The sequence below is a fragment of the Dermochelys coriacea genome, chromosome 12, assembly GCF_009764565.3.
Source record: "Dermochelys coriacea isolate rDerCor1 chromosome 12, rDerCor1.pri.v4, whole genome shotgun sequence".
In the NCBI taxonomy this organism is placed as follows: domain Eukaryota; kingdom Metazoa; phylum Chordata; order Testudines; family Dermochelyidae; genus Dermochelys; species Dermochelys coriacea.
This window is the reverse complement of record NC_050079.1, coordinates 23,888,669-23,902,441: the sequence shown is the minus strand read 5'-3', so window position 1 is coordinate 23,902,441 and position 13,773 is coordinate 23,888,669. Positions and strand designations below refer to the sequence as shown.

The window sequence follows — 13,773 nt, the reverse complement described above, 5'->3', positions numbered from 1 at the left end:
GATAAAGTATGGTAAAGTTTTAGAATTTTCATGGAATAAATACAAACATAAGTGAAATGTTGCAGCAGGGTGAGATGTCAACAAAAATCACCCAAGAAGGTAGTTACACAACAAAATTACATTTAGAGGACGGTAGTATAAACTGACAGATGTCAGAAAGTTCAGACACTCTGTGACTCATTGTTTTAACAGCAACAAGAGAGATGAACAGCATTTGGAATTCAGTTTTCTCTTTAATGCTTGCACCATTCTTGCTAAAGAACGGTGGTTAAGGTGGTTAAAGAGAATTAAATACATCAGACATTATTTTTTTTAAAATGTTAAAATATTTCCCCCTTTCATTCAAAAACTTCAAAGATCCCAAGAAGTGCACTAGGAGATTAACATAAAAATAAGAATTTGAACAATTTTATTGGCTTAGTAACTTGAGCTTATGTAGCCACTGAAGCGTGATGATACTTTCCCTCATCTCAAAAGGAACAAAGAAAAGGTTATTCATTTTTCCTTTACATTTTTGTCTCTGTTACAGTTTTTCCAATTATTTTTAAGCCTTTATTAACATGCAATTTATATTAAAACAAATAAAATAAAGGTTTCTTCATGGAAAATTAAATAAAATTAAATAAATCTTTAAAATACTAGGTCTATAGTAAGGCAAACCTCATATCTTCTATCGAGTCCCTCCAGTCCGTGACACCGTAATGCACAACTCGTTTGTAGTTACAGAACACAACACATTTCTCCTGCAAAATGTTTAACAGTAGTTAGGGATTCTTCACTTTAAGCAATATACTAGATTAAAAAAAAATCACAGTTTATTGCAGACTACAAAAAAGTTATGTGCTTTTCAAAAAGCAACAGAGCTGTATATTTTAGTTATGCAGGGCAATACGTTTCCACAAAGAGGAAGCTGAATATTTCCTGGATGATGGTATTTGTAAACCTCATTACTGCTTCAATTTTTCAGTTTCCTAGATCTTTGTAAATGTAGTTGTGATGCTTAAATATACAAGGAAGAAATAAAAATGGATTCATTTAAATTACCATTTAGTTATCAAAATGGATCTTCAACAGTAAGCAAAATATGTATGAAAGCGATACTAAGAAATTATTTGAAGTTATATCTATTTTAAGCTAAAGGATGGTGTTACTAGTTGTGCACTGCTGTACCAAAAGATCATTATGTTCTGAAGTACATATTTCAACTTAAATTGTCAGAAGAACATTACAATAGTGATAATATAATTTAAGGCTTAGTAGGATCAAAATGATTTTATTATAGAAAGAAATATGTTTCTGTAACAGAATTAAATACATTTATTTATAAGGTTCTTTTTGTTTGTAAAGTATTTACCCTGAAATGTAATCTTCCATCCAATTATAACTAAGTTTACTATTTTATAAATACAATTCTATGTACTTAAAATTACTTTTAGACAAAAAGAGACACTAAAAACTGTAGCCTTGGACACAAACCTCCCTGGCAGGTTAATGACTACAGTATATGATCTTTTAGGGGTGGAACCTAAAATGCTTACAAAGGCTAGGAAAGTAAAATAGTCTCAAAACTACCTTTTTGTTTGGCTAAATGATCTCTGACCACAGAAATATGTGGAAGGAAATCTCTGACCAAACAGTATTTTTATTTTTTTACTTAATGTAACTATGATTCTTTACTGAAATACACTTTGACCAAAACCCTTGCCTACTCCTAATGTTCTTACAATTTTGAATCTTCTGCTTCTTCCTGGTTCTGGAAAACACAATATAAAAGTAATTTGTGTCAGAGAAAAAATAAAGCACATCAATACTGTTCTTTCACATTATGATTTGGCAAAGCCAGCCAAAGCACAGTGGGCCTAGCCCTGACCTCATTTCTTGGCTGGGACTCCCACTGGGAGTTCTGTAAAAAGATCCAGGGCAGAATATAGCCCATTAAAAGGATAAACATCTTGACACTCAGGTGTTAATTCACCCTTCACTGCACAGTCTCAGCTCCCATCACATTCAAGTGACCTGCAGGAGTTAAAGACTATTTGGATTGTGCAGCTCAAGTTGAATCTTGTGTAGTTTTAATAGAAGATCAATTAATAACTGTGTCAGCACAATCTGGAGTTAAGGCTCCTATTCACTTCCAAACTGGAAGCTGTTCTACAGTAGTAGACAGGTCTCAAAGTACTGAGACACACCATCCTGCACCTGCTTCCAAATAAAGGAGTGGCAACGAACTTACTTTCTCCAGTCTAAAAAAAATTCCTGACTGTATTTTTTAAAATTATGTGCTTCTTCAGAAGAGGAAAACTAAAGTAGAAATTATACATTAAAACATGGGTGAAATCCTGGCCCTATTGGAGTCAATAGCAGAGCTCCCATTCACTTCAACAGAGCCAAGATTTCACCAGATAATTTTTGTTGTTCTGTAGTGATTCACTCCTATCTAGGCAACATCACCACATCTTCTAGTTAAATAGCTTTGCTGTTTTCAATTAAATTTTAAAAAGCAAAAGGCACAGGGGTCTACCCAAACTACTTAGACGTCTGCACATTTTCAGTTTTGAAAATGGTGCAGATCTTTTCAACTAGCATATATCTAAAAGAACAAAAGAATGACCATACCATTAAAAAATCCACTAACTGCAACTCCCACTGTAGCTAATGAGAGAGTGGAAGCACTGATTAATTCTCTAGACCAGTGGTGAGCAACCTGTGGCCCGTTAGGGTAATCCGCTGGCAGGCCCCGAGACAGTTTGTTTACATTGACCATCCGCAGGCATGGCCGGCTGCAGCTCCCAGTGTCCGCAGTTCACCATTTCTGGCCAAAGGGAGCTGCGGGAAGCAGCGGCCAGCATGTCTCTGTGGCCTGTGCTGCTTCCTGCAGCTCCCATTGTCCAGGAACAGCGAACCGCAGTCACTGGGAGCTATGGGAGGCAGTGCCTGTGGACAGTCAATGTAAACAAATTGTCTCACAGCCTGCCAGTGGATTACCCTGAAGAGCTGCAGGCAGCAGGTTGCAGACCACAGCTCTAGACCATGCCCTAAAATGGCATGATACTAAGAGCTAAAAAAAAAAAAGAAGAAGAAAAAAAATTCAAACTTAACAAAACCATTGTGAATATGATAAAATATATGATAATATAAATGTGTTGCTGCAAATGGGGCTCAATGCACTCCAGTTTATCGTTTACATGGCTAATTTGTTATTACAAAGTTATGGCAGATAAAAAACCTGATTCTTCTCTGTATGCAGAATACAAAAACTTTAGTTGCAATGGATGCTTTTGGATATCTATGGCCAACAATACACTTCTGAAGGGAATGGAGAAAAAGGTGGTAATTTTCAGAAAAGAGAAAGAGGAGCCATAGTGATTTGACTTTCTGCTAAATATATTTTGGGGCTCTGTAAACATTTTTTAATTAAAACCAATAATCTAAAAAGACAACAATTTGATTTTTCTAGCTGAACACCGACAGCTGTAATTCCCTGTGATTGATGCCTACATAGACTGCCAACTGATTTCTTTCTAGTACATTAATGTCAATAGTAAGTGACTTTAAACTAAACAAACTCAAATTCCCTGACTGCAAAGTGAAAGTGAATAAATGCACAGAAGAAACAAAGGAGGATGGAAATACTCACGAATTGTGACAATAGATTCTCACTCACTCTTGGCCCCTGAATACATACATTGGCCCAGTTTTACCCCACTGGAGTTTCAAGCATATCAACAAAGACAAAATTTGTCCCACAGTCTTGTCATAAGTATTCTATTGCCTCTGGGATAAATGCACATTGGTTCTAACAGACTACGCTGAGAGCATGGATGTGTCGGTTATAATCAGTGTGCACTGCAATGTACATTTTAAAGTTACAAAATCTACAGGGCCAAAACAAAATGTCATTAGCAAACTAGTAACGATTCATCATCACTGGTATTGATTTCTGAGAGGGGAGTAGAGGACTCTAGCATTGGCACTTCCACAGAATGGCAACAAGCCACATGAATACCCAAAGGTTCTTCCCGATAGGAATGAGGGCAACATCGCTGCTGTCCATCCACCTGAATACAAACATTCATAGGGCTGTCTGAGTAATTGGACTCCCACTTTTTTAAGGGTAATCTACATGGCTCTTCACTCAGCGGATGACTCCTGTTTAAATTACTGTTCTCTGCGACAGTCCTCCTGGACACCGATCCTCCACAGAGTGTTTCTGTAACACTTTCAGACAAAGGGTCTCTGAAAGCTTTTTCTGAATCCACCCTCCTGGTTTGTATAAGCTCAGTGCTGGAGGTCTCCTCAGCACCTGAAGATTTGTCACTGTGTCCAGTCTCGGGCTCTTCCTGTGCAGCCGTGCAAGTATTAGATAAAACACTAGAGGGTGATGGCTCTGTGGCTTCAGTCTCTGGCTGCAAAATGCTACTTCCAGCTTCTTGTAGCCCTCTAGCCTGGCCATAAGTCTCTGCCTCTGGATTAGGTCCTTCAGGGGAAGGTGAGGGATTCTGGATATTCCCTTCTGTGTGATTGATAATTCCATCACTCAGCGTTGTTTGGGAAGTGTGCGCAGGTGTTAAGAGTGGGATCTGCCCTCTCACTCGTGGCCTGTGGAACAGTCTGTTCCAGAGTCTGCCCAAGCGCCTCCGAGATGAATTCCTTCTCGATGAGTGACGTCTCATCTGTCTCCTCATTGCTGTTCGGATGTTCTGCAGCACAGATGCCTATAAAACAGAACCAAGAAACTGTAATTTCTTGATGTTTCCATTGGAGAACACTATCTAATATCTAAGATTGTCCTGCCCACTAAATTCTCCATCTGACTCCTAAGAATGCTACTCAGATGGAAAGGTTACAGTTTAAGCTTAAACTCCTGCTTAAAAATCAAGCCAAAGACTGCTCAGTCTGCATCAAACTTCTTTCCTCCAGAAATTTTTCTCACCATTTGCATTTAACAACCCCCCTCCGACCCCAGCAATCAACTCAGCATGGTTAGAGGCAGGATTTGCCATACTGGACCACACTATTGGTCCACTGAATCCTGTCTCACAAGCAATGACAGGAGAACTTGATAACAGTTGATGCCTCAAACCTCCCCTCTGCTTACATAATTACAAGTGCTGTGTCAGGTCATGAAGTTATCACAATAGGGAGTGAAATGCATTTGACAGAGAGAGAGAGAGAGAGAGAGGGGAAGGCAGATATGGGAGAGTACAAAAATACAACAGAACTTTTTGTTAATAAACTTTGCATGTTACTAAAAATAACTCCAGAATTTTTCAGAAGACAAATGCCCACACTCCTTATTGTATTTTCTATACAAAAGAAAGTCCTTTGTACTTTCAGCTTGAAATGCTGGTCTCCTTTCTGTTTTAGTTTGTCTATTTATTTATTTGTCTATTTATTGCTATTTTGATGTAAAACTTTTTTTATACATTTAGCTTTCAACATACTGATGAGTCCCCATCTAACTAGAAAACTTAGCTAGATCACAAAAACGTATAACTGCAATTCTTCAGTACAGAGGAAGTTAAATACATGTTGTTACAAGAGCATTTCCATAAATTAAAGTGATTTTATTGTTACTGTTGCTTCAGATTCATTCAGTCTATCCAATTTTTGATAGTTTGAATGTAGAATGAAACCATTTACTTGCGATGCATTGTAAACAGGGAAATCTTCAACTGGCGGGATAAGTCCTTGTGCAATGAGCTGCCCATAGGAAGGTGGAGCCTCACGTCGTACAAACTCTGCCTCAAGACGAGTCATCTGGGTTTCAAATGCTCTGAAACCAACAGAACCAGAGTAAAATGGGGAAGGAAACCACAAAAATTACACAGACAGACCTTTCTAAAAACAGAGTCTTCTCTCCCAGTTCCCTCAGGGCTAGTGTCAGCCAGAAGGGCAGTATTACATTAAAATAGATGTTTTCATAACAACAGAAGTAAAGGTAACTCCACTGTAACCCTTCTCTTCACTAGGATGCTGAGATATGCAAAAGAACTAACAGTATAGGATACAGGCATATTATTCAATAAATATAGAGGAAGAGACAGTCAAATAGCTACTTGCCAAAATGTAGGCCATTAGCTTTTACTGCGAAAAAACAGCACAGTTGCCATTTTTTAAATCCCATCAGTTTCATTGGCTTAGTTTTACTGTGTGTTTCAAAATTCATTTGAATGGATATTTTATTCTTTTCCCTAAAATGACTGAAAGAAAGGCTCACCTAATAAAGTTAGGACATTATGAACATACAAGATTTTCACCTGTATTCCCTGGTCCTTAGTGAATAGAGTTTAAATGCACAACCCAGAGCTATCACCAACAGCAAGCCGCACACAAGACTCCCAATCAGAGCAGCTGTGATGACTTTTCTGGGCACTATAACCAGACAATTATGTTCATCACTTCCATCCTGGCAGTCTTCTTGGCCGTCACAGCGCCAAGTCTCAAAAATACACAGATTTGTGCCACAGTGAAAGTTTCCTGGCTGGCATGTAAAGCAGTTCTTTTCATCTGAGCCATCTGGGCAGTTCTTTTGGTTATTACATCGGTCAAGTATTGAATAACACAGTCCACTGTTTCCTTCGCACGGGTATTCATTTTTCTGGCAAGCTGGACAGTTCTCTTCATCTTTGCCATTTGGGCAGTGCCACCAACCATCACAATGCTGCTTATCTGTGAAACACTCCTCATCACTTCCACAAGGGTGTTCCCACGGAAGGCAGTAACCTTTCACCTGATAAGTTGCATTGAATCCATGGCCAGTACTCTTTGATCTGGCATGATATGAAATGGTGAGCTGACCCTTTGAGGACTCCATGCTCACCAAGTGCCTGTTGTTGTGATATGAAAGAGTTTGCATTAATTTATCACCTCTCTCTCCAATGCCATCATACACCTTTACATAGTCATTGTACCCTAACTGTAAATCAAGCTGCAAGAGGACATGCCGATTATCTTGTGTGTCCACATACCAAGTGCAGCGCAGGTCTGTCCGGCTGTGATCTGCACGGAATAAGTCTGGGGAAGCAAAAGACCCATAAAAATTACCCAGTCTTTTGCCACATGAAAGATCAGGGCAGTTAGCTTCATCTGAACCATCACTACAGTCTTTAACTGAATTACATCTCAACTCGTTTATCAAGCACTTGGTAGAATGGGCTATGCTACATTGGAATGTTCCTGAGGGGCAAATGCTAGACTGAGGCTCTGTTGGAGGGATGGTGCAGTTTCTCTCATCCGAGTTATCCCCACACTCATCCATGGAATTACACTTCCAAGTGTTGGGAATGCACTTGCCATTTACACAGTGGAATTCATCAGACTGGCAAATAGTCTGGCCTATTTTTCCTGTGGGGAGAAAAAAAAATATTAAAACTTTTAGAAACATCTGATGCCATGTGTTAGTTCTAATATTTTATCCCAGTGTGCAGCCATTGACTCTTGGTCCAGCTCTTCACCCGAAGAATTCTCTAATAAAGCCAAATGGTGAAAATATACAAGCTTCTAATGACTCATCAGCATTTACAAAAGACTTTGGTCAACAGAAGCCACTTTTGTCACAGGATTTGGGGTTAGGGTGGTAGAGTATTTCTGAGTAGTCCAACAAAATTCATTAAAACTGTACAGAGATTTTACCTCTGATGTAGGAAAGACGAAATCCCTGAGCCTGTCCCGAACTCAATGTGTCTGAGTGGAAAAATATCCAGACATGATCCCGTGCAGAGATAAAGGAGGGTGGTATGGAGGATCCACACACTCTGTACTCTTCCCTCTTGGAAGAGGGGCCAATCATCAGCCAGTCTACTGCACATTTCTGAGAGTCCTCCAAGTCAAAGTTCTTAAAACTGCCAGGAGCAAAGAAAACACAAATGAAAGAGGATAAAATCTGGATTTAAGGACACAGCCTTTCACATCCCAAATATCTCATAGGAATAAGTTAGACACTCATAGTGCAGTGACTGTGAAGGCAACGATGGCTGTCATCATTTTTCCATTTAGAAAATGCACCTACACCAGAGGCTCAAGGGCCACATACAAAAAACCTCATAATAATAATATATAAAGCTTATTGTCAAATCAATTTACATGAACACCAGGCTAAAAGAACTGCCCTGACAGGGTAAAATGATGGATTTTTAGTTGCTTGAAGTTTTTAAATCAAGACTGGATGCCTTTCTAAAAGAAAGACTCTATTCAACCACAAGTTACAGCCTGTGCTATTCAGGACAGATTAGGTGATCATAATGATTCCTTCTGGCCTTAAAAACTCTGAATAAATAAAACCCTTCTTGTACAAAAAACAATAGGGAGCTGTGCAAAGAACCCCAAAGGTACTGGGAAGGGGGAAACAACCAACTCTTTGGCCTGTGCAAAGGCAAAGGGAATGCAGAACAGTTCCTCTAATCCATTCTTTCCAGAATCACAAAAGTACTCCACAAAAATCACAACAGCCCTAGACAATACAACTTTGCCTCCTTGAGACAGAAAGTGTTGGCCAGGACCCTGGGGCTATCCCCTTGAGAGAGAATGTGCGTGTCGCTGTCATAAAAAACACACCCAAGATACCAAAACCATGTTTTGTTTCCCTGTTGCATTCTGAAATGGGATTACCCAAGGCTAGCATGTTAAAAGTTAGCATAATACCCCAATTACATAACATTGTGGACTGAGACTCCTTAGAAATGGAGAAAGCCTTACCGAAAAGATGGGTCACATTCTACACAGAAACTTTCATAGATATCAGAGGAAGCTCCATGAATAGATAAATGATAGTATACGACCTTCTGGAATTAATATCAGAAACCTAACTCCACAATATCAGAAAACTGTAAGTAAGCCAAATCGTTTTCTTTGGGGCAAGGAGAAGTGCAGCTGCCATGAAGACTAAAGAATTCACTCCAGCCAGGAATCTCAAACTGCAATCATCCTTCTTTTTTAATGCATACACAATATCCAAAAAAGGTCTATGACAAAGATGTATGATTAGCAAGAAAGAGGACATGGCATCAAGAGAATGGAAAGAGAGGGGGGGAGTTAAAAGCACGAAACTGAAGTGAAAACAGAGAGAAGTCTAGTAATATATGTGCAGTGCCCCAGAACTATCTAGGCAACAGAGGACAAATCAGCACTGAAATGCCTTAATTCACCTTTTTCAAATCCTTTCCTTCTGTGATGTTTTCTGTCATCCTCTAGTTTGCAAGATACATCCCAAAAACTCGTCATTCTCCAATACCAGTGATACTATTAAATCCTTGTAACCAAGGATTTAATAAAGCAGATAGTGCCAGCGATTTTCACTGCCAGGATGGGAAGGCAGAATATTCACAAAAGGTAAATTAAAATGGTCTCTGTCCTGTATGTCCTTCCAGAGCCTTCTTAGTGATGATGAAAGATAGATATGCAAACAAGAAAAAGCAAGAAAGAAATTGTTTAGAATGATGCAAACTGCCTATAAGTAGAAGTATTGGGATGAAACTAGCAAAGAGAAAATTATGGATGAACAACAAGAATATCCGCTGGCCAATGATATTTGTTAGCCTGTGAAGCAATCCATCAAGTGAAGTAGCAGATGCTCAGTCATAAATGGATAAAAAACTCACTAGAAAAATATATTGAAGGGAACAGTCCTGCATAACCTGAGAGAGATGGACCAGATCACTTATTAGGTCCTTTCTATCTCTAATTTCTATGATTAATTATAATTCTCCAGTAATGTGATTAATTAATCTTGAGGATTTGTCCAAAATTTGTCCTTCTTGAGTCCTGCCTTACATTTAATTCTATTAATTTAAAATGAAGAAATTTCAACACCACTATGTTTATGGTATGCACAAAGAAAAAAACCCCGGAAGAGTCAGAACTACACTGTCAACTTATCCTACACTGTCAACTTATCCTACTCTTGCCATAAGTTTATGTTCTGCAGATGATAGAGTTCTGCAATATATCAAGGGCCTGTAATTAACCGCACCTTATACTTGTAAGATGGTTTCCATGTGAGGATCTCAAGATGCATTACTAACAACACGTCTTTCAGTTAATTATCACAATTCTGTGAGCTAGGGAAGTATTTTTATCCTCATTTTCCAACGGAGAACATGAGATGCAGAGAAGTTAAGTGATCTTCCTCAATGCCTCAGAGGCAGCCACAGGATAGAACCTAGGCTTTCAACTCCATGCCCCATACTTAGCCACAAGACCATCCTTCCCCTTAAATCATAGGATAAGTATACTGGTGCAGAGGTAGAATTGTATTTGTGAGCAACTATCCTTTCAAAGGGGCCATGAAGAAGCATGTCTCTTGGAAACAGCCATTCCAGCATATGGAAAGGTCAGATGCAGAACGTATTAAGTGTTCCCTTCAGCAATTTCTTTCTAAACCTTCATATCCCAAATATCAGCATCTAGCAAATTACAGTTTGGAAAAAATATTGTGGAATAAACAGTTTAAAAAACTGCCACAGGACATGTACATTTTGGGTTTAGTTTATTACTAAATCATATAAACAAGAGATATAGAAACAAGGGCGTAACTCGTACCTGTGTTGGCAATAACAAGAGGTAAAAGGAAAGTAATTTTGGGCCTTGAACAGTCTCCTGCAAACTGTAAAATGTGTCATTCCTTAAATGGATATTGCTGAGAATGGGGGGGGTTGCACTCCAAAAATAGTTTCCCCTTAAGCTTCCTGACAAGTTAAACTGTCTGCATGCTGGGATAGAAATAAGTTTTGCGCTACCTAATTTAATTGTGGATTGAGTTGAGACCAACAAAGCTGGTGTGTGTGAACTAGGTACTGAGTTGTACTTTGCAACTAAATATTAGATTTTGAGTACAAATCATAATCGGTTTACCACTTAGAAAGCTGATCACAAAGGCAAGAATCTTTGCATGGGAAGTTTCTGCCACATTAATTTGCCAGACCTCCACGATTTCCAATCTTTCACCACCGGTAATGTGATCTTGTGCTGCTACCACAGTCCATTTTTTTTTAAAATCCTACCATCTATGAACCATAAGCTTTACTATTCTAGAGACTTGATTCAACTGAACTCTCTCAGCCTACAGTACAAATCCTTTTATCAGCAGAGTCAGCCTGGCAGTTGAATGGCTAATGGTAACAAATAGAAGAGGGGAGGAGAGGCTCACACTGCCAATGCGTACACATAACACAGATTCATTTCATGCATTCTTAGGAAATGGACATGAAGGAAGCTGATGAATTTACAGCCCGAGAGGGTTTGCAGCCTTCAACTGAGCCAATAAATCACTTATTTTTTTCTGGTTAATTAATAAAAAGGTGAAAAGTTACTCTCTATTTCAAAGCAAGTTATCTTTTTTAAATGACTTGGGCATCCAACTCTCCTCATTAACAGTGATACATCCCCAGTGAAATCAAGAGAGGCATGGAGGGATGGGCATGACAGTGTGAAATTTGGCCATATTAATTTGAATCTTTTGGGAGAAATAAAAATGCTTTAATGAGAAATATTAACTTCAGTTAATTTTCCTTCTGAAATGTCTGTTTTTATTGTTGAACTTTTATAATCAATTCTAAATAAACTACAAGGTTCTACCTATTAAAAATATCCCACTAGATACTGGGGATATTCAATTTTTGAGGACCAAAAAAATTCTAATGTGACTTGATGGAAAGACAGCTGTAACTCTGCTTTCCTAGAATTCTGCAAGAAACAGGTAAAACACATGTTTCTTTTCACCAATATATCACATCACTAAAGACTACTTCAGATATACAGCAGGGATCCAGGGAGCTTACTGTAAATTACAGAATTGACTGTATAATGTATACTGTCTGCAAAAGTGCTCCAAAAAAGAAGAAATGGACAATAATTACATTTTCCCAATGACTTTCTAATATCCACATGTCACTGCGAATAACTGTATTAAATTAGCTTATCATCAATATTCATTGCAACTGCTGTAAGTTAGAAAAGACATGCCGTCTATGAAACCAAGGCTCTGCTGAGCTCTTTTACTGCTTGGACTTAAAGCAGCAGTGTACAGCCAAAATTTAGTTATACAATATTATGCATAAAGAATACTCTATACCCCTTTGGAAGTGATTTAGGTGTGAACAACTACACAATAAAAATATTAAAAACCCAAACTCTTAAAACTTGGAAAGAAAAACAAAGACTGGGTCCAGCAAAAAATGAACATGGGACAGTAACACACAAAAGGTCCAACCATTGTGATAAAAGATGTACAGAAGAGAGAAAAAGTTAAGTACCTCACTTGGACCTGAAAATCCATTAAAAATCCGGAATAAATATTATGGATAAATCAGCAAAGCACTGGCTCAATATAAAACAGAACAGCCAATTAAGCAAGAGAAGTCACTCCTGTTTGCCAAACTCTCTCAGCAAGGGCAGATTGTGAACACAGCTGATGGCTTAATTGGCTAATTAAAAAAAATTGTGTTTAACTGTTTAGAGCAAGGACCTGAGTCTCAGGAAATCTTGTCTTTTCCCAGTTCAACAACTGACTTGCTGTGTAACCTCAAGTAAGACACAAAGAGCCTGCCTGTCAAGGCTGAGCCTAGTACCTGCAATTCCAACTGAATGATGGGTGTTCAGCACCTCTGGAAAATCATGCCTTTAACCTCTCCTAGAATTTGCCCCCCTCTTACAAAATGAGGATAACATATACCTGCCTCACGTGGATGACAGGAAGCACTCCCATTGCTTTTCATGGATTACTCAGATTAGTAAAAAGAAAAGGAGTACTCGTGGCACCTTAGAGACTAACAAATTTATTTGAGCATAAGCTTTCATGAGCTACAGCTCACTTCATCGGATGCATTCAGTGGAAAATACAGTGGGAAGATTTATATACATAGTTACCATACACACTGTAACAATGTATATTCCTGTTTTTGTGCCTTTTTGTAACTTAAGGTTTTGCCTAGAGGGATTCTCTAGGTTTTGAATCTGATTACCCTGTAAGGTATTTACCATCCTGATTTTACAGACGTGATTCTTTTACTTTTTCTTTAATTAAAATTCTTCTTTTAAGAATCTGATTGCTTTTTCATTGTTCTTAAGATCCAAGGGTTTGGGTCTGTGTTCACCTATGCAAATTGGTGAGCATTTTTATCAAGCCTTCCCTGGAAAAGAGGGTGTAGGGTTTGGGGGGATTTTGAGGGGAATGACGTTTCCAAGTGGGCTTTTTCCCTGTTATATTTGTTAGATGCTTGGTGGTGGCAGCAATAAAGTCCAGGGACAAAAGGTAAAATAGTTTGTATCTGGGGGAAGTTTTAACCTAAGCTGGTAAAAATAAGCTTAGGGGGTTTTTCATGCAGGTCCCCACATCTGTACCCTAGAGTTCAAATAAAGATTGGGAGTGGATCGGTCATTACACAAAGTAAAACTATTTCCCCATGTTTATTCCCCTCCCCCCAATTGTTCCTCAGATGTTCTTGTCAACTGCTGGAAATGGCCCACCTTGACTATCACTACAAAAGGTATTTTCCCCCCACTCTCCTGCTGGTAATAGCTCACCTTACCTGATCATTCTCGTTACAGTGTGTATGGAAACACCCATTGTTTCATGTTATCTGTGTATATAAATCTTCACACTGTATTTTCCACTGAATGCATCCGACGAAGTGAGCTGTAGCTCACGAAAGCTTATGGTCAAATAAATTTGTTAGTCTCTAAGGTGCCACAAGTCCTCCTTTTCTTTTTGCGGATACAGACTAACACGGCTGCTACTCTGAAACCTTAGATTAGTAAGGGTTTGCAGGAACAGGC

General features: G+C 38.6%; 1 protein-coding gene across 3 annotated transcripts in view; it reads right to left on the bottom strand.

Moving 5' to 3' along the window:
- Positions 1-222: 222 nt before the first annotated feature.
- The window catches only part of LRP3 (LDL receptor related protein 3), a 48,212-nt gene continuing 34,661 nt past the window's right edge, over positions 223-13,773 (bottom strand). For all 3 annotated transcript variants that reach the window (XM_043494979.1, XM_038368383.2, XM_043494977.1), the window contains 4 exons: positions 7,636-7,844; positions 6,261-7,347; positions 5,644-5,776; positions 223-4,715 (listed from right to left, as the gene is read on the bottom strand). In XM_043494979.1, the coding sequence (XP_043350914.1) occupies positions 3,900-4,715; positions 5,644-5,776; positions 6,261-7,347; positions 7,636-7,844 (2,245 nt within the window). In that variant the 3' untranslated portion in view covers positions 223-3,899. The remainder of the gene's footprint in view (positions 4,716-5,643; positions 5,777-6,260; positions 7,348-7,635; positions 7,845-13,773) is intronic.